At 52.7% G+C, this 15,645-nt stretch overlaps 1 protein-coding gene across 12 annotated transcripts in view; it reads left to right on the forward strand.

Moving 5' to 3' along the window:
* PPIP5K1 (diphosphoinositol pentakisphosphate kinase 1) overlaps window positions 1–15,645 on the forward strand; it is a 131,219-nt gene that overhangs the window by 29,893 nt on the left and 85,681 nt on the right. For all 12 annotated transcript variants that reach the window (XM_075916965.1, XM_075916967.1, XM_075916964.1 and 9 more), the window contains 5 exons: window positions 99–208; window positions 1,187–1,272; window positions 1,707–1,835; window positions 12,205–12,326; window positions 13,540–13,722. In XM_075916965.1, coding sequence (XP_075773080.1) covers window positions 99–208; window positions 1,187–1,272; window positions 1,707–1,835; window positions 12,205–12,326; window positions 13,540–13,722 — 630 coding nt within the window. The remainder of the gene's footprint in view (window positions 1–98; window positions 209–1,186; window positions 1,273–1,706; window positions 1,836–12,204; window positions 12,327–13,539; window positions 13,723–15,645) is intronic.

Here is a 15,645-nt window from a genome sequence, read left to right on the forward strand (position 1 = left end):
AGAGCGAGGTGCTGTCTGTCGGAGGGCCCGTGCTCCCTGGCCTCCTGGAGGAGGGGGGTGGGTGCACACGCATGGCACATGCCTGTTACCCCTGACAGGAGGTGCTGGACATTGCGCGCCTGCTGGTGGTGGAGCTGGGCGCTCGCCGTGACGCCGAGATCGAAGAGAGGAGAGCCAAACTGGAGCAGCTCAAAACCGTCCTGGAGATGTGAGTAGGAGCGAGGGGGGGCTCGTGCTAGGGCTGCCGATGCCCCGAGGATAACAGTGCAGCTACCAAGGGGAGCTGCTGGGCTGCGCACTCCTGGTGGCTGCAGGGAGCGGAGGGGCAGCAGCCGGGCTCTGAGTTCTGGGCACCGAGCATGGTGTGGAGAGGCTGGTGCCTGCCCTAGCGCTGGGGAGAAAGGGAAACGCCTCTCTTGTGTGCGTATGTCCTGTGCTCCAGAGAGCTGCACGTGAAATGCAGCAGCAGGAACATGGGGACACCTTACTGTGGGCCTTGAGAATCCAGCACCTGTCTGGCCTTGCAGAGTGGCGGGCGGGGCGGGGCGGGGCACTCTAATTTGGGGTCCTGTGAGTGACGAGTCGACTTCCGATAAGCAAGTGCATATCAGATAGTCGATTAGGGACTCGACTAGTCGCTCCCGCCCCCCCCCCCCCGCTGCCTCCATCGGAGGGGAGCAGGAGCCGGTGCTGGGACAGGGGTGCTACAGGGAACTGGTGGCGCTTCTGCCTTGAAATGCAGCAAGAGCAGGGCCGTGGGGAGCACGGGGCTGGGGGGACTCAAGCAGCCTCCACTCAGCCGCCTTGAAATGCAGCAAGAGTGGGCAGGAAACTCCATCCACTCTTTGATAAGTGAATGAATCTGAAGTCACTAGGTCTCCCAAGTAGAGCGGGTCTCCCCTTGCTTGGGCCCAGAAGGCGGAACTAGGGCCCGTGTTCATCTGTCGAAGACAGAGACTGAAGCCCTCTGGACACTCACTCCCGCGTGTCTGCTTTCAGGCCAGTTTGCTAAGCGAGGCAGCAGGCAGCTTTGCTGCCGGGTCACAGCTGTAGAGCACCAATGTTTAACTTGGCCACATGGTGGTGCTCAGGGAATGAGCCAGTCCAAGGACTGTCAGGACATTGCAGGGAGCTGGAGTGGCTCTGCCCACTCTGGGGCAGGTGTTGATGTCTCTCCCTTTGACAGGTACGGCCATTTCTCTGGCATTAACCGCAAGGTGCAGCTGACCTACCTGCCTCATGGACACCCGAAAGCTTCCAGTGAGGATGAAGGTTAGAAACATCCCCTCCCCTACGCTCCTCCTCAGGCTGGTTCTGATCCCTGGAGCTCCTTACCTGCGTGTTGCTTTGTCACCCAGCATGGCCGGCATTTTTGGCATGGGGGGAGCCAAGGCAGAGCACTGGCCAGAATGCACCTTCCTCTGCCACTCTGGAGCTGCCCCCAGAGTGCTTGGCACCTTCACAGGCTGGGACCCGCACCCCGTCCCTTGGGAGGGTGGGGCTCACTCGCTTCAGGCATGTCTTGGACTTCTGTCATTAGAGCTGGAGACTTGACCCATGTTCCCCAAATCCACGTCCTCTAGGCATGTGCTCAGTGAGGTCATTAGAATCTCATTGATCCAGGCCATGCTGAGACTCCTCTGCCCCTGGTGTCTGGAGCTTGCACCCTGCTTCACAGCATGGTGACTGCCTGTTGGTCTGTCTAGATGCCCGTAAGGAGTCCTCCCCATCGCTGCTCCTGGTGTTGAAATGGGGTGGAGAGCTGACCCCAGCAGGAAGGGTCCAAGCGGAAGAGCTTGGCCGGGCCTTTCGCTGTATGTACCCTGGAGGCCAAGGTGAGCTTTTCCTTTTGTGCTGCTCATCTGCTCTGGTCTCTGACTTCAGAGGCCTTACGCAGCCTGCTATTCCCCAGCAGTGGCTGGAAGTGCATTTGAATACTTCCTTTAGGTTTGGCTCAGGGGTCCACCATTGCTGTAATTCAGTTCTGGGCTGGGGCTATGTGGGTGGGTTGCATGAGGCTGACTTACTACTTTCCAGTCCATTTGTAACAGAGGCGAGTGTTAAACATCGACCAGTGAAAGTCCAGCAGGCCTAGCGAGCTTGCACCAAAAAGTTGGCTGAGGGATCTCTGAGCGCTGGTCATTTTCGGTAAGCCTGGGAATACTGGGGAAATTCCAGGAGACTTGTGGAATGCTTATCTGCCAGTATTCCAAGAGGGCAGCGGGCTGACCCAGGTGACTGTAGGCTAGTTGCCATTGGGATTAGGAATACAATGTCTGTCAACCTAGTTTTCTAGGGACTAGGTCTTGTCCTCTCAAAGGCTGAACTCAGGTTTAACCAGTGTGGTTGAGAAAGGTAACTGTGTGGGTGTAAGATACTGGACTTTGTATCAGCAGCATTCTGATTTGAAAACTTAGCCCTATGCAGTTTTCATAGAACCTACGTTCATGGGCCAAGAACTGGGTGATCTGTGTCAGAGGTTGTTGATGGGGGAAATAATCGTCGAATGGGGTGTTTCCGATGGAATTCTGCAGCGATTGGTGGTTGGTATTTCCATCGCTATTTCTGGAAGTAAATCAAATCACTGATGGTAACTGGTTATAAAACAATAGGACCCAGTGAGTAGACCTTCCCTCTTGTCCCACTATTGCCTCTGGAGCCTTTATAAAAACGTACAAAGTTTGTGGCTACCCCAGTCAGAAAGGGGTTGCGAGCGCATTGGAGGGCGAGTGGTTATTCACACGAGCTGGACGAACTGGGGAAGTGGCTTGAGGTAAATGGGCTGAAATTCAATAAGGACAAATGCAAAGGACTCCGCTTAGGAGGAACAATCGGTTGCACACAGTATGCCTGGGAAGGAGTACTGCCGAAAGTTCTGGAGGTCAGAGTAGAGATGTGTCAGGATACCCAGTTAAACAGTTAACTGAGTCTGGCTCATTGGTTAACCTTCACTGAAAATGAGTTTTTTCAGGTATCTAAAAGGGTGTCATGAGGAGGAGGGAGAAAACTTGTTCATCTTGGCCTCTGAGGACAGGACAAGAAGCAATGGGCTTAAACTGCAGCAAGGGAGGTTTAGGTTGGACGTTAGGAGAAAGTTCCTAACTGTCAGGGTGGTGAAAACCTGGAATAAATTGCCCAGGGGGGTTGTGGAATCCCCGTCTCTGGAGACATTTAAGAGTAGGTTAGATAAATGTCTATCAGGGATGGTCTAGACCAGGGGTGTCCAAACTTTTTTCAAAGAGGGCCAGATTTGAAGAAGTGAACATGCGTGAGGGCAGTCCCCGCACTCTCAGCCCCAAGGCGGAGGGCCCGCGGGGTCGGAGGCGGGCGGAGAGCGCAGGGCACGCCGGCCTCACGGTGGCCCGGGGGCAGGGTGAACCCGCAGCCGAGCGGGAGAGCGGGGCTGCGGACGTGCCCTACAGGGCAGGCTCTAGGACCGTGGAGGCCATGGGCGGCGGCGGCGGCGTGGCCGGAAGCGGGGCGCTGGGCGCGCCAGTTCAAAAGAGCGCCGGGGAGCCAGGAGAGGGGGAGGAAGCAGGGGCCGTATTAAACCGGAACACGGGCCGCAATTGGCCTGCGGGCCGGACTTTGGACATGCCTGGTCTAGACAGTACTGGGTCCTGCCATGGGGCCAGGGGACTGGACTTGATGACCTCTCGAGGTCCCTTCCAGTCCTAGTGTTCTGTGATTCATGGTTATATGCAACCCCTCCCTGCACCTCGTGCTGCTGCCTCAGGGGGGAGGGATAGCTCAGTGGTTTGAGCATTGGCCTACTAAACCCAGGGTTGTGAGTTCAATCCTTGTGGAGGCCATTTAGGGATTTGGGGCAAAAATTCATTAGGGATGGTACTTGGTCCTGCTGTGTACGCAGGGGACTGGACTCGATGACCTTTCAAGGTCCCTTCCAGTTCTAGGAGATAGGCGATCTCCATTAATTTTCTTTTCCTTTTTTTTCCAATTTTTCCTCTGTATTTGCTGAAAATTTCAGAGGTTACACGTTTATAAAAACCCGCTTTGTAGCATCTCTAGGTCATAGTGGATCTCAAGCTAAATGGGTCGGCAGTGCCAATACAGAAAGCAATGCAGACCTCTTGCGGCGCATATTTGCAAGTAATTCTTCCTAGAACCCTAGGGCTGGAAGAGGCCTCAGGAGGCTGAGTCCAGCCCCAGTTCTTCTCCTCCACTCTGCGCTGATTAGCCTCAGCTGGAGTCTTGGTCCAGTTCTGGAGGCCATGTTTCAGGAAGGATGCAGACAGATTGGGGAGAGTCCAGAGAAGAGCAACAGAAATAAAGGGCTAGAAAACATGAGCTATGAGGGAAGATAGAAAAAACTGGGTTTGTTTAGTGTGGAAAAGAGGAGACTGAGAGGGGACATGATAGCAGCTTTCAAGTACATAAAAATCGTTACAAGGAGGGAAAAATTATTCTCTCTCGTACGCTAGAACAAGAAGCAATGGGCTTAAATTGCTACAGAGGCGGTTTAGGTTGAACACTAGGGAAAACTTCCTGTCTGTCAGGGTGTGACAGTGAGTTGGGGTCCCCCCGATCCTGCACCCCCGTAGCAGCAAGAACAGACCCCGCCAGCCGGTAGAATACAAGGGGTTTATTGCTTCTCCAGGATACAGCACAGCACCGACGTGAAGTGGTTACAGGGGTCTGGGCCAGGATACTTCAGCCCCCTTGAGATGGGTCCCTGAGCCCCTGGGTTCCAACCCCTCCTTAGACTGGTTCCTCCATGATTCCAGGCCCAGACTGCCCCTTCCCCCAGCACATACATCCCTTTGTCCCTCTTGCCTTAACAAGTAGAACCAGTCTGGCCACTGTCCTGAGGCCCCTCTTGCTGGGCCGTGCTACAGATACCGCCAGTGGGGTCCCCACCGCCCAACAAGGTACTGACACTGCAGCACCACATATGGGTGAGTCTGTGGGAATCGCACCTCACCGCGCGGGGGGACCCCGGGATACAGAGCAGACAGCCCCCCACTGCACTGGAATAAATTGCCACAAATTGTGGAATCTGTCATTGGAGGCTTTAAAAAGGAAGTTGGACAGACACTTGTCAGGAATGTCTAGTTCTTACATTGTCCTGCCTTGAGTGCAGAGGGCTGGACCAGCGGGTGGGGGTATCGGGCAAGCCAGAGCGCTACAAAGCCTGCTAGTGAGCGACCAGGGGGCTTAGCGAAGAGAAGCGGCTCCCAGGGCGTTTTGTGAGGGATTCTGGGGGCGTTGGAGGGGGGCTCGGACACTGGGCAACCTGTAAAACTGCTTTTAAACTAAACCGAATTCTACCGGATTGAAATAAACCCTAGCAAGAATCTCATCCTGTATAGGAGAGAGCAGGCAGAAGCCCAGCCGCAGAGTGGGGGCTGTCTGCTTTATTGCACCCAATGCAGCGTGTCCGGTTACCTGCCTGGTGGACAGCTGGCATACACGCATTCGATGCAAGCAGCTCCTGGCCCTCAGCCCACGTCCGGGCTTTGGAGGCCAGGCTGGCTGAAGTGGAGGAGCTAAGGGAGGCCGAGAGGGACGTAGCTGAGGCTTTCCGGGACGCTGTTGAACTGTCCCACCCCACACACACAGCCCCTGCGCTGTTAGGGAGGGCGAAAGGCTCGGGGAACGTTCATCTGGAGCAGAGGGAAATGATCCCGTAGTTGGGACCCTCCTTCCAGCAGATGTTCTGTATCCCCTCGCACTGAGACCTCTCTGGGGGAGGGAACTCCAGTCGTGAGGGAAAGGCAGGTGTTTGTAATGGGGGATTCGATCACTAGAAGCAAAGAGCTGGGTGTGCGATGACCGGGAGAACCGTGTGGTGACTGGCCTGCCTGCTGCGAAGGTTGCGGATCTCTCGAGACCTCCGGATAGACTTGTGTGTAGTGCTGGGGAGGAGCCGGTGGTCCTAGAAACCTCCACCCCTCCACTACCCCCAGCGTCAGCCACTGACCCCAGAGTCCCCTGCACCCAACCCCCTCCAGTGCCAGCCTCTCGCCCTCAGTCCCCCAGTGCCAGCCCCTACCCCGCAGAGCCCCACTGCACCCAGTCACCCAGTGCCTGCCCCTGGAGACCCCGCCCCTGCCCAGAGCTGATTGGCTGAGAGGCGGGCAGGACACACCTCTCGCAAGAGCCATGGCAAGAGGAGAGGCACTGGGCGGCGTACCCCAGAGCCACCGTGGCCGGGCACCAGGCTGAGGGCCAGCAGTTGGGAACCGCTGCCTTAAATCAATGGCTCCCAACCGGGGACCACTGAACTAATTCACAAACTTTTGGTGGACTGTCAGTGTTTTATTTGCATATTCATTTATGCAAATGAATATGCAAATATGGGAATACAATGTTACCAGTCCAGAACTGATCAGAGTTTGCAAATCTCTAAAAAAAAATTGATAGAAAAAATCCCCTCTGGCTGCTGGGTGGGGCAGCTCCTCCACCAGGGGCGAGTGGTGCCTGCAGAGGGAGGGGCACCCACAGGGGCAGCGGGCATTTGGGGCGCCCCATTTAGTGACTTTAGACATTGTTGTCAGGGGCATAGGAGCTGGTACCCCCAAGTTCTACCACCCGTCACCTCTGCCCTGCCCCTGGGGTGGGGGAGCTGCTGTTGAGTCTCCCCCTTCTCCTGTACAAGCCTCCCTTCCCCAGCTAGGCTGCTCTTGCTCCCACAATCCCCCTGGCTCCTCTCCCCGCATCTCCCCCCTTTCTATCCCTGTGACCCCCCCCTCAGTTTCCCTCCATTGCACCCCTGCTTATCTGCCCCATAAGTCTCCTCTGAATCCCCACAACCTCCCTTCAGTGCCTCCTGGCCCTGCCTCTCACCTCCCTGTTCCCCCTCAGCCTGCTTATCTGCCCCCGCCCTTTTCAGCTCCCTCCTGACCTCTCCCCAGGGTTGGCTCCCCTTCTCCCGCACACGCTGGGATCTGGCAGCAGCTTCCCTGGACTTGCACAGGGATCACAGTCTGCTCCGCTGGGAGCAGCCTGGGGCCAAACCCTCCCCCTACAGGCCTGGTGCACCACTCCCAGGGAGCTAGGATGTGGGTTTCTGACCTCCTCCTGCCCCGGATGCTACCTGCCCTGGGGCAGGGGTAGGGGCTGGGCCAGGCAGAGGCTGGCCAGGCTGGGGGCACTGCCCTGGAAGAGGTTCCCGAGGAGCAGCTTCCTACATCTCACTAGCCCTGCAGGAGATTCCCCCTCCTGGCTGCAGCCCCAGGTCTTGGGGCCCAGCAGCGCTGCCCCCCTCATGCTGGGGCTTGGGGATCCAGCCTGGAGCCTGGCCCCAGAGTCTTCGCAAGCAGAGGCTGAAATTTGCTCCCTGATGCTGGCCTGAGCCAGTGATCGCTTCCCCCAGCGTCTGCTGCTGCCGCTGGGTCCTAGCAAGCAATGGGTTCCCAGACTCCTGCTGCTGGGTTTTAGTGCAATGCCTGCCTGTGTGCTTGGGCAGTGTGTTGCAGCCTGGCACCCAGCAGTTTGTGGTTGGGAGCTGCTGCCTTACATGACTGCTTCTTGGAGTAGCTGGTTTGGAACCCACAGGGAGAGAGCTGTTCTTGATTAGTCCTAAGTGGCGCGCGCAGGATCTGGTCCAAGAGAAATATAACTGAGCTGCTTGGAAATAGTGACCATAGTGTAATAAAATGTAACATCTCCGTGGTGGGGAAAACACCTCAGCAGCCCAACACTGCGGCATTTAATTTTAGAAAGGGGAATCCCATGAAAATGAGGAGGTTAGTTAAGGTATAGTGCCAAAAGTAAAATCCCTGCAACCTGCACGGAAACTTCAAAGACACCCAAGTAAAGGGCCAACTTAAATGTATAGCCCAAATTTAAAACACAGTACAAGAACCAAAAAGTGCCACCGTGTTGTAACAAGCAAGTAAAAGAAGCAGTGGGAGATAAAAAGGCATCATTTAAAATGTGGAAGTGAAACCCCAGTGAGGAAAACAGAAAGGAGCCTAATGAAGTGTAAAAATATAAGAAGAAAGGCCAAAAAGGAGTTTGAAGAGCAGCTAGCCAAAAACTCAAAGTAATGGCAAAAATTGTTTAAGTACATCAGAAGCAGGAAGTCTGCTAAACAGCCAGCGAGGCCACTAGACAATCAAGATGCTACAGAGCACTCAAAGACAATAAGGTCATTCCGGAGAAACTGAATGGTTTCTTTGCTTTGGTCTTCACAGCTGAGGACGTGAGGGAGATTCCCAAACCCAAGTAATTCTTTGCAGGTGACAAATCTGAGGAATTGTTCCAGATTGAGGTGTCCATTAGAGGAAGTTTCGGAACAAATTGATAAATTAACAGTAACAAGTCACCGGGACCAGATGGCATTCACCCAAGAGTTCTGAAACCCCCCCAATGTAGTCTGTAACCTGTCCTTTCAGTCAGCTTCCGTACCTAATGACCTAGATGATAACTAATATGATGCCAATATTTAAAAAGGGTTCTAGAGGTGATCGTGGCAATTACAGACCGGTAAGTCTAACCTCAGTACCAGGCAAATTGAGTTCAAGCTGTAGTAAAAAATAAAATTGTCAGACACACACAGATGAACATATGTTGTTGGGGAAAAGTCAACATGGTTTCTGTAAAGGGAAATCAGGCCTTACTAATCTACTAGAGTTCTTTGAGGGGGGTCACTCAGCATGTGGACAGGGGGATCCAGTGGCTATAGTGTACTTAGATTTCCAGAAAGCCTTTGACGTCCCTCACCAAAGGCTCCTAAGCAAAGTAAGCTGTCATGGGATAAGCGGGAAGGTCCTCTCATGGACTGAGATCTGGTTAAAGACAGGAAACAAAGGGTAGCAATAAATGGTCAGTTTTCAGAATGGAGAGAGGAAACTAGTGGTGTCCCCCAGGGGTCTGTCCTGGTACCCATCCTACTCAATATTCATAGCGTGCATCCTTTTGTCTGTGGGAGACTTGGGGGATTGCAGCCTGTGAGGTAGGTGGTTTGCAATGTCTCATGTGACTGAACAGTCCAGCCTGAGATTTGCATGATCTTTGGCAGTTACTGAAATATTTGCATCTTGGAGGGCAGCTGCTTGCTTCCTATGTAGTGTACTTCATGGAGGTTAGGTCCATAAAAGGCTATTAGCCAGGGGATAAAATGGTGTCCTTGGCCTCTGTTTGTCAGAGGCTGGAGAGGGATGGCAGGAAACAAATCGCTTGATCATTGTCTTCGGTCCACCCTCTCTGGGGCACCTGGTGCTGGCCACTGTCGGCAGACAGGATACTGAGCTAGATGGACCTTTGGTCTGACCCAGTATGGCCGTTCTTATGTTCTTATGTACTTAGATTTCCAGAAAGCCTTTGTCACGGTCCCTCACCAGAGGCTCTCACGTAAAGTAAGTTGTCATGGGTTGATAACTGGTTAAAGGACAGGAAACAAAGGGTAGGAAGAAATGGTCAATTTTCTGAATGGAGAGATGTAACTAGTGGGGTCCCCCAAAGGTCTGTCCTGTGGCCAATCCTATTCAATCTATTTATAAATGATCTGGAGAAACAGGGAGGTGGCAAAATGAGCAGATGATCCCAAACTGCTCAAGATAGTTCAGACCAAAGCAGACTGTCAAAATGATCTCACCAAACTAAGTGATTGGGCAACAAAATGGCAAATGAAATGTAATGTTGATAATGTAAAGTAATGCACGTTGGAAAACATAATCCTAACTCTACATACAATATGATGGGGACTAATTTGGCTGTATAAATCCATTGTACGCCCACATCTTGAATACTGCGTACGGATGTGGTTGCCTTACCTCAAAAAAGATATATTGGCATTGGAAAAGGTTCAGAAAAAGGCAACAAAACTGATGCGGGGTTTGGAACGGGTCCCAAAATAAGAGAGATTAAAAAGACTTGGATTTTTTTTTGCTTAGAAAAGAGGAAACTAAGGGGGGATATGAGAGGTCTATAAAATCATGACAGGTGTGGAAAAAGTGAATAAGGAAAAGTCATTTGCTTATTCCCACAATATAAGAACTAGGGGTCATCCAATGAAATGAATAGGCAGCAGGTTTAAAACAAACAAGAGGAAGTTTTTCTTCACACAGCAGGGGGGAGGGATAGCTCAGTGATTTGAGCATTGGCCTGCTAAACCCAGGGTTGTGAGTTCAGTCCTTGTGGAGGCCATTTAGGGATGTGGGGCAAAAATTTGTCAGCAATGGTACTTGGTCCTGCTGTGAAGGCAGGGGACTGGACTTGATGACCTTTCAAGGTCCCTTCCAGTTCTAGGAGATAGGCAATCTCCACACAGTCAACCTGTGGAACTCCTTGCCAGAGGATGTGGTGAAGACCAGGACTTTAACAGAGTTCAGAAAAGAGCTAGATAGATTCATGGAGGATGGGGCCATCAGTGGCTGTTAGCCAGAATGGGCAGGCCTGGTGTCCCTGGATTCTCTGTGTCAGAGGCTGGGAGTGGGTGATGGGAGAGATCACTTGATAATTCCCTGTTTCTGTTTGTTCCCTCTGGGGCACCTGGCATTGGCCACTATTGGCAGACTGGGCTGGATGGAGTTTTGCTCTGACCCGTTCTTATGACTCTGTCTTGGTCCTTTCCATTCTCACTCTTCTCTAATTCTCCAGCTGTTGCCGTTCTCAAATGAAGACTGGTGCACTTCTGGCCGATGTTCAGGGGTGTCTTGCGCTGCACAGGGGGGTGCTGCACAGGGGGTCGGACTTAATGATCTAATGGTGCCTTCTGGCCCTTCACTCTGAGGCTGTGTCTACACTGGGCCACTTATTCCGGAAAAGCAGCCGCTTTTCCGGAATAACTTGCCAGCTGTCTACACTGGCCGCTTGCTTTTTCGGAACAGCAATGACGATCTACTGTAAAATTGTCAGTGTTTTTCCGGAAAAACTATGCTGCTCCCATTCGGGCAAAAGTCCTTTTTCAGAAAAACTGTTCCGGAAAAGGGCCAGTGTAGACAGCACAGTAGTCTTTTCCGCAAAAAAGCCCCGATCGCGAAATTGACGATTGGGGCTTTTTTCCGGAAAAGCGTGTCTACATTGGCCATGGACGCTTTTCTGGAAAAAGTGCTTGTCCGGAAAAGCATCCTGCCAATGTAGACGCGCTTTTTCCAGGAATACTTATAACGGAAAACTGTTCCGTTTTAAGCATTTCTGGAAAAGGGTGCCAGTGTAGACGTAGCCTGAGGGTCCATTAGAAATGCTTGGCTTTGAGCTGGCTGTCTCCAGCTTTGCATGCACAAGAAGGGTTGCCAGATGCTTTCCCAAAGAACATGATGGGGAAAAAATCGGTCGAGGGATGGAGCTGGGGGGAAAGGGGGAGGGGCACCAAACATGTTGCGCAAACAAAAAAAACCTGCATAAAATAAGGGTCACTGTGCCTTTAAATCCCAGCGCTACACACTCCTCGCTCCCCCTGCCCCTGCCAGACGTGGCAGGGGAGGAATGTCGCAAATGGCCTTCTGTCCAGACCCAAAGAAAATGCTGGACATTGTACTGGTCAGGGGCTGCCGATACCGGCCTGTCCGGGCCAATAGGACACCTAGCAACGAGCTCACAGGTGTCTGTGTCTGCACAGTGAGGCGTTTGCCGTTCTCATTCTCACGGGCAGGCTGTTTCCAAGAGCCTTGCTGCATGTCCTCGAGCTGGGCTTTGGCGTGAGGGGGAGCCAGCAGGGGCTAGGCTGGTGCCACTGGAGTTCCTAACAGGGCAGGCAGCTCTTTGCTCTCACCCCAGAAGGCGGCCTTGCTGCTTTGCGAGCAGGCTGCCCGCTCCGTGTGCGGGGTGAGTAGATGGGAGACGGGGGTCCGCTTGCTACTCGGAATGAGAGTGGGGAGCAGGAGACCCAGTGGAATAGCTGAGGCACTTAGGGTTCTGCTGGCAAGGGCCTGGGTGTGGAATCTGAGAGCATCCATGGCTGAGGCTGAGAGGGGCAGGGGCTGCCCAGTGCAGCCAGGAGCTGTAATGGCCATTCCGTCCCTAGAAAGGGCTGTGGAGGGTGGCCAGCAAGGGATTGGCATGGCTTAGTGTGGCACTATACCAGAGCTGGGAGAGGAGACTGTTTGCACCGCTAGTCCTGTAGCGAGTGGCTGCCCCCCTCCCTCAGAGGCTCTGGAGAAGCTGGGCTTGCTAGCTCCTTCCCCACCCCAGCAGCCGCCTGTGGCTGGACGCGCCGAAGGACGTGGCCTGGTGGGGGTGCGTGTGACGGATGGCTCCTGGCAGGTGTTGGGTTTCAATCTCTGCTCTCTGTTGCAGGTGACTATGCTGGCTTCCCAGGGTGTGGCCTGCTCAGGCTGCACAGCACCTACCGGCACGACCTCAAGATCTATGCTTCAGACGAGGGCAGGGTTCAGATGACGGCAGCAGCTTTTGCAAAGGTGACTCCTCTCATGTGGCATCAGCTCCATCCACAGCCATGTCCTCTGCAGCCCACATAACCCAGTGATTTGTGGCCAGCAGCAGATATGCGCTATTGGAGCTGCTACAAAACTCCCCTAGACGTGACTTGGGAATGGTTTACCTTCGGGAGCAGGCCCGGCCGGTTCCCCAGGAGTAACCCTCTTGCTGTCCTAAGTTGCTGTTTGAGACTGGCCACACTAGGCATGTAAAATCCCGGGAAAACCCTAAGGATGTTAAATATTAATTAAATTAACTAGTCGATAGGCACTTGTGCATTTCCAAGTTGGAACTCCCCGTGCAGCTGGGGCCAGCGGGAAGTTCCACTGACTCCGGGCTCCACGTGGGCGCTTCCACTTTGAAATGCACAAGAGCCCGGAGACTCCCCAGCTTGACCCCAGGCTCTGCGCGGCATTTCCACAGAACCCCAGGGTCAGCTGGGAACTCCCCAGGCTCCACGTAATGCTGCTGCATTTCAAAGGGGCAGCGCTGCGCGGAGCCCGGGATCAGCTGTGCGGTGCTGCCCCTTTGAAATGCTGCTGTGGCATTTCAAAGTGCCAGCGACACATGGAGCCCATATCCCAGGCTCCGCACGGCGCTGCCACTTTGAACACTTTGAAGTACCCCCTCTTCCCTCCCCGCTTTGCTGCCTCTATATAATAGAGGCAGCGGGGGAAGCGACTAGTCCTTAACATCCTTCGTCTAACCAGTTAACTGATTACGCCTGGGATCCCTCCCTAGCCACTGGCTGCCAGCACAGGGCTGCTTGGGACAGTTAACCAGTTCCCGGTAAGGGTGATGTTTCCCAGCTCCTCGTGCATATCCCTAGTCTGCATATGGGGACTGTCCATTTGCACAGGGCAACCCAGGCAGTGTAAACGGACCTCACTTCTGCTGCATGACAGGGCTGGAGGAGCAGCTTTGATCAGGTCCCTGGAGTAGTTCATCCAGTCTCCTGGGTGTGCCTGAGGCTAGAGCCAGGGGCTTGGTGTAAGGCAGGGCTCACAGGCTGTATGGGGCGTGTGTGGCTCTGGTACAGCTGGAATGCAGCTCACAGAGCCCCTCCCCCATTCTAGGCTTGCCAGACTAGAATTTCATTTGGTGTCTTCTGGTGGGAGAAACTGGTCCCGACTTTTGTTTGAACGAGCACTTGCTTGTGTCCCTGGGCTGAACCCCTCTGCTGCTCTGCTCTAGGGGCTCCTGGCTCTGGAGGGAGAGCTGACACCCATCCTGGTGCAAATGGTAAAAAGTGCCAATATGAATGGGCTGTTGGACAGCGACAGTGACTCCCTGAGCAGCTGCCAGCACAGAGTGAAGGCGCGGCTACACGAGATCATGCAGAAGGATGCCAGGTTCTGCGAGGACGATTACGAAAAGGTAACCTAAGAATGGCTATAGGGGGGCAGTATCCTGTCTGTGGTCCAATATCCTGTCTGCCACCAGCGCCAGGTGCCCCAGAGGGAGTGAAAAGACCAGGTAATCATCAAGTCGATCCCTCCTCTGTCATACATTCCCAGTTTCTGACAAACAGAAGCTAGGGAAACCATCCCGCCCATCCTGGCTCATAGACGACAGGTCAATCAATGGCCATTAATTTATCTAACTCATTTTTGAACCCTGTTAAAGTCCTGGTCTTCGCAACATCCACTGGCAAGGAGTTCCACAGGTTGACTCTGCGTCGCGTGAAGAAAAACTTTTTTTGTTGTAAATCTATTGCCATTTAATTTCATTTGAACCCCCTCCCTCTCAGTTCTTGTGTTCTGGGGGCCAAATAACACTTTTTCCACATCAGCCATGATTTTATAGAGCTGTATCATAATCCCCCCCCCCTCTTTTCTAAGGTGAAAAGCGTGGTGTTAATCTCTCCTCACATGGCAGTCGTTCCATTCCCCTTATAATTTTGGTTTTCCTTTTCCAGTTCCAACATATCTTCATTGATATGGAGCGACCACGCAGTGTTCCAGGTGTGGGCGTCCCATCGACGTGTATAGCAGCAATACGATATTTTCTGTCTTATTATCTTAATACTTCCCAACATTTTGTTCACTTTTTTTGACAGCTGCCACACATTTGAGTGGATAGTTTCAAAGACCTCAGGGTCTCTCTTGAATGATAACTGCTAGTTTAGACCCCATCATTGCACCTATATAGTTGGGCTGATGTCTTCTAATATGCAGTACTTTGCATTTATCAGCAATGAATTTCATCAGCCCTTTTCTTGCCCAGTCATTCAGTTTTGTGAGATCCCTTTGAAGTTCTTTGCAGTCTGCTTTGAACTTAAGTATCTTGTTTCTGAATCCTCTGCACATTTTGCCACCTCACTGCTTACCCATTTTCCCAGATTGGGTATTAATGAACAGCCTGTATGACGGCCTGAAGAAAACTCTAGGTTCCACTGTCAACAAGGCTGTCCCTCTGAAATTGGTGAACTTTTAACCGATAAAAGCAAACAGAGCTATCCACACAAGAAAGGAACATGCACAGTGAGTCACTGGACTAGATAGCGACCTACAGGTCATGCCAGGCCTAGATGTGGAGCCTACTGTTGAATAGCTAAGGAAGGCCATTGGTTTGCTATCAGGTGGCAAGGCTTTTGGAAAAGAGCATCCCAGGAGAAATCCTCAGGTGGCAAGTGCCTACCACCGTATCTTCATCAGGTGCAACACAAATGCTAGAAAGAGGGTGAGGTGCCGCAAGAAATGCATGATGCAAACATCGCTGCTTTGCATAAAACAAAGGTGGGGGAAAAGGGCAGCTGTAACAACTAAGTGTAGCAGGAAAAGCTTTTGCAGAAGGCACCTGAGTGTGCCTACAACGGCTGGCGAATTGCATCCACTCTCCATCACAGTGCAGATTCAGGGCTGGAAGACCAACTGTAGATGTGAGATCTTTTTTTCCTCTGAATCAAGTCCAAAAAGTGCAGAGAGCAAAGCCGACCATTCTACATTGCCTTATGGACCTGACCAAAGCATTTGACGCAGTCAGCAGAGCAGGTGTATTTGCAATATTGGAAAAGATAGGATACCTCCCACCCCTGCTAAGGCTTCATTCCACAATGTGAAAGGAACCGTCCAGTTTGACAGGTCCACTTTGGGCAGCTTTGAGAGGAAGAGTTCAGCAATGGATGTTCTTCCCCTGACGCGCTCTGGAATCATCGCCTTGGTATTCTTGAACTCTGCATGCAAGGACATGCAAGATGGAGAGCATCTCTACACAAGATCAGATGGGGAAACTCTTAACCTATCCCAACTAGTTAAACACCATGGTCAAAAAGGTGCTCATCAGGCCCACAATGAAGAT

This window comes from Pelodiscus sinensis, unplaced genomic scaffold (assembly GCF_049634645.1).
Source record: "Pelodiscus sinensis isolate JC-2024 unplaced genomic scaffold, ASM4963464v1 ctg56, whole genome shotgun sequence".
Classification (NCBI taxonomy): Eukaryota; Metazoa; Chordata; order Testudines; family Trionychidae; genus Pelodiscus; species Pelodiscus sinensis.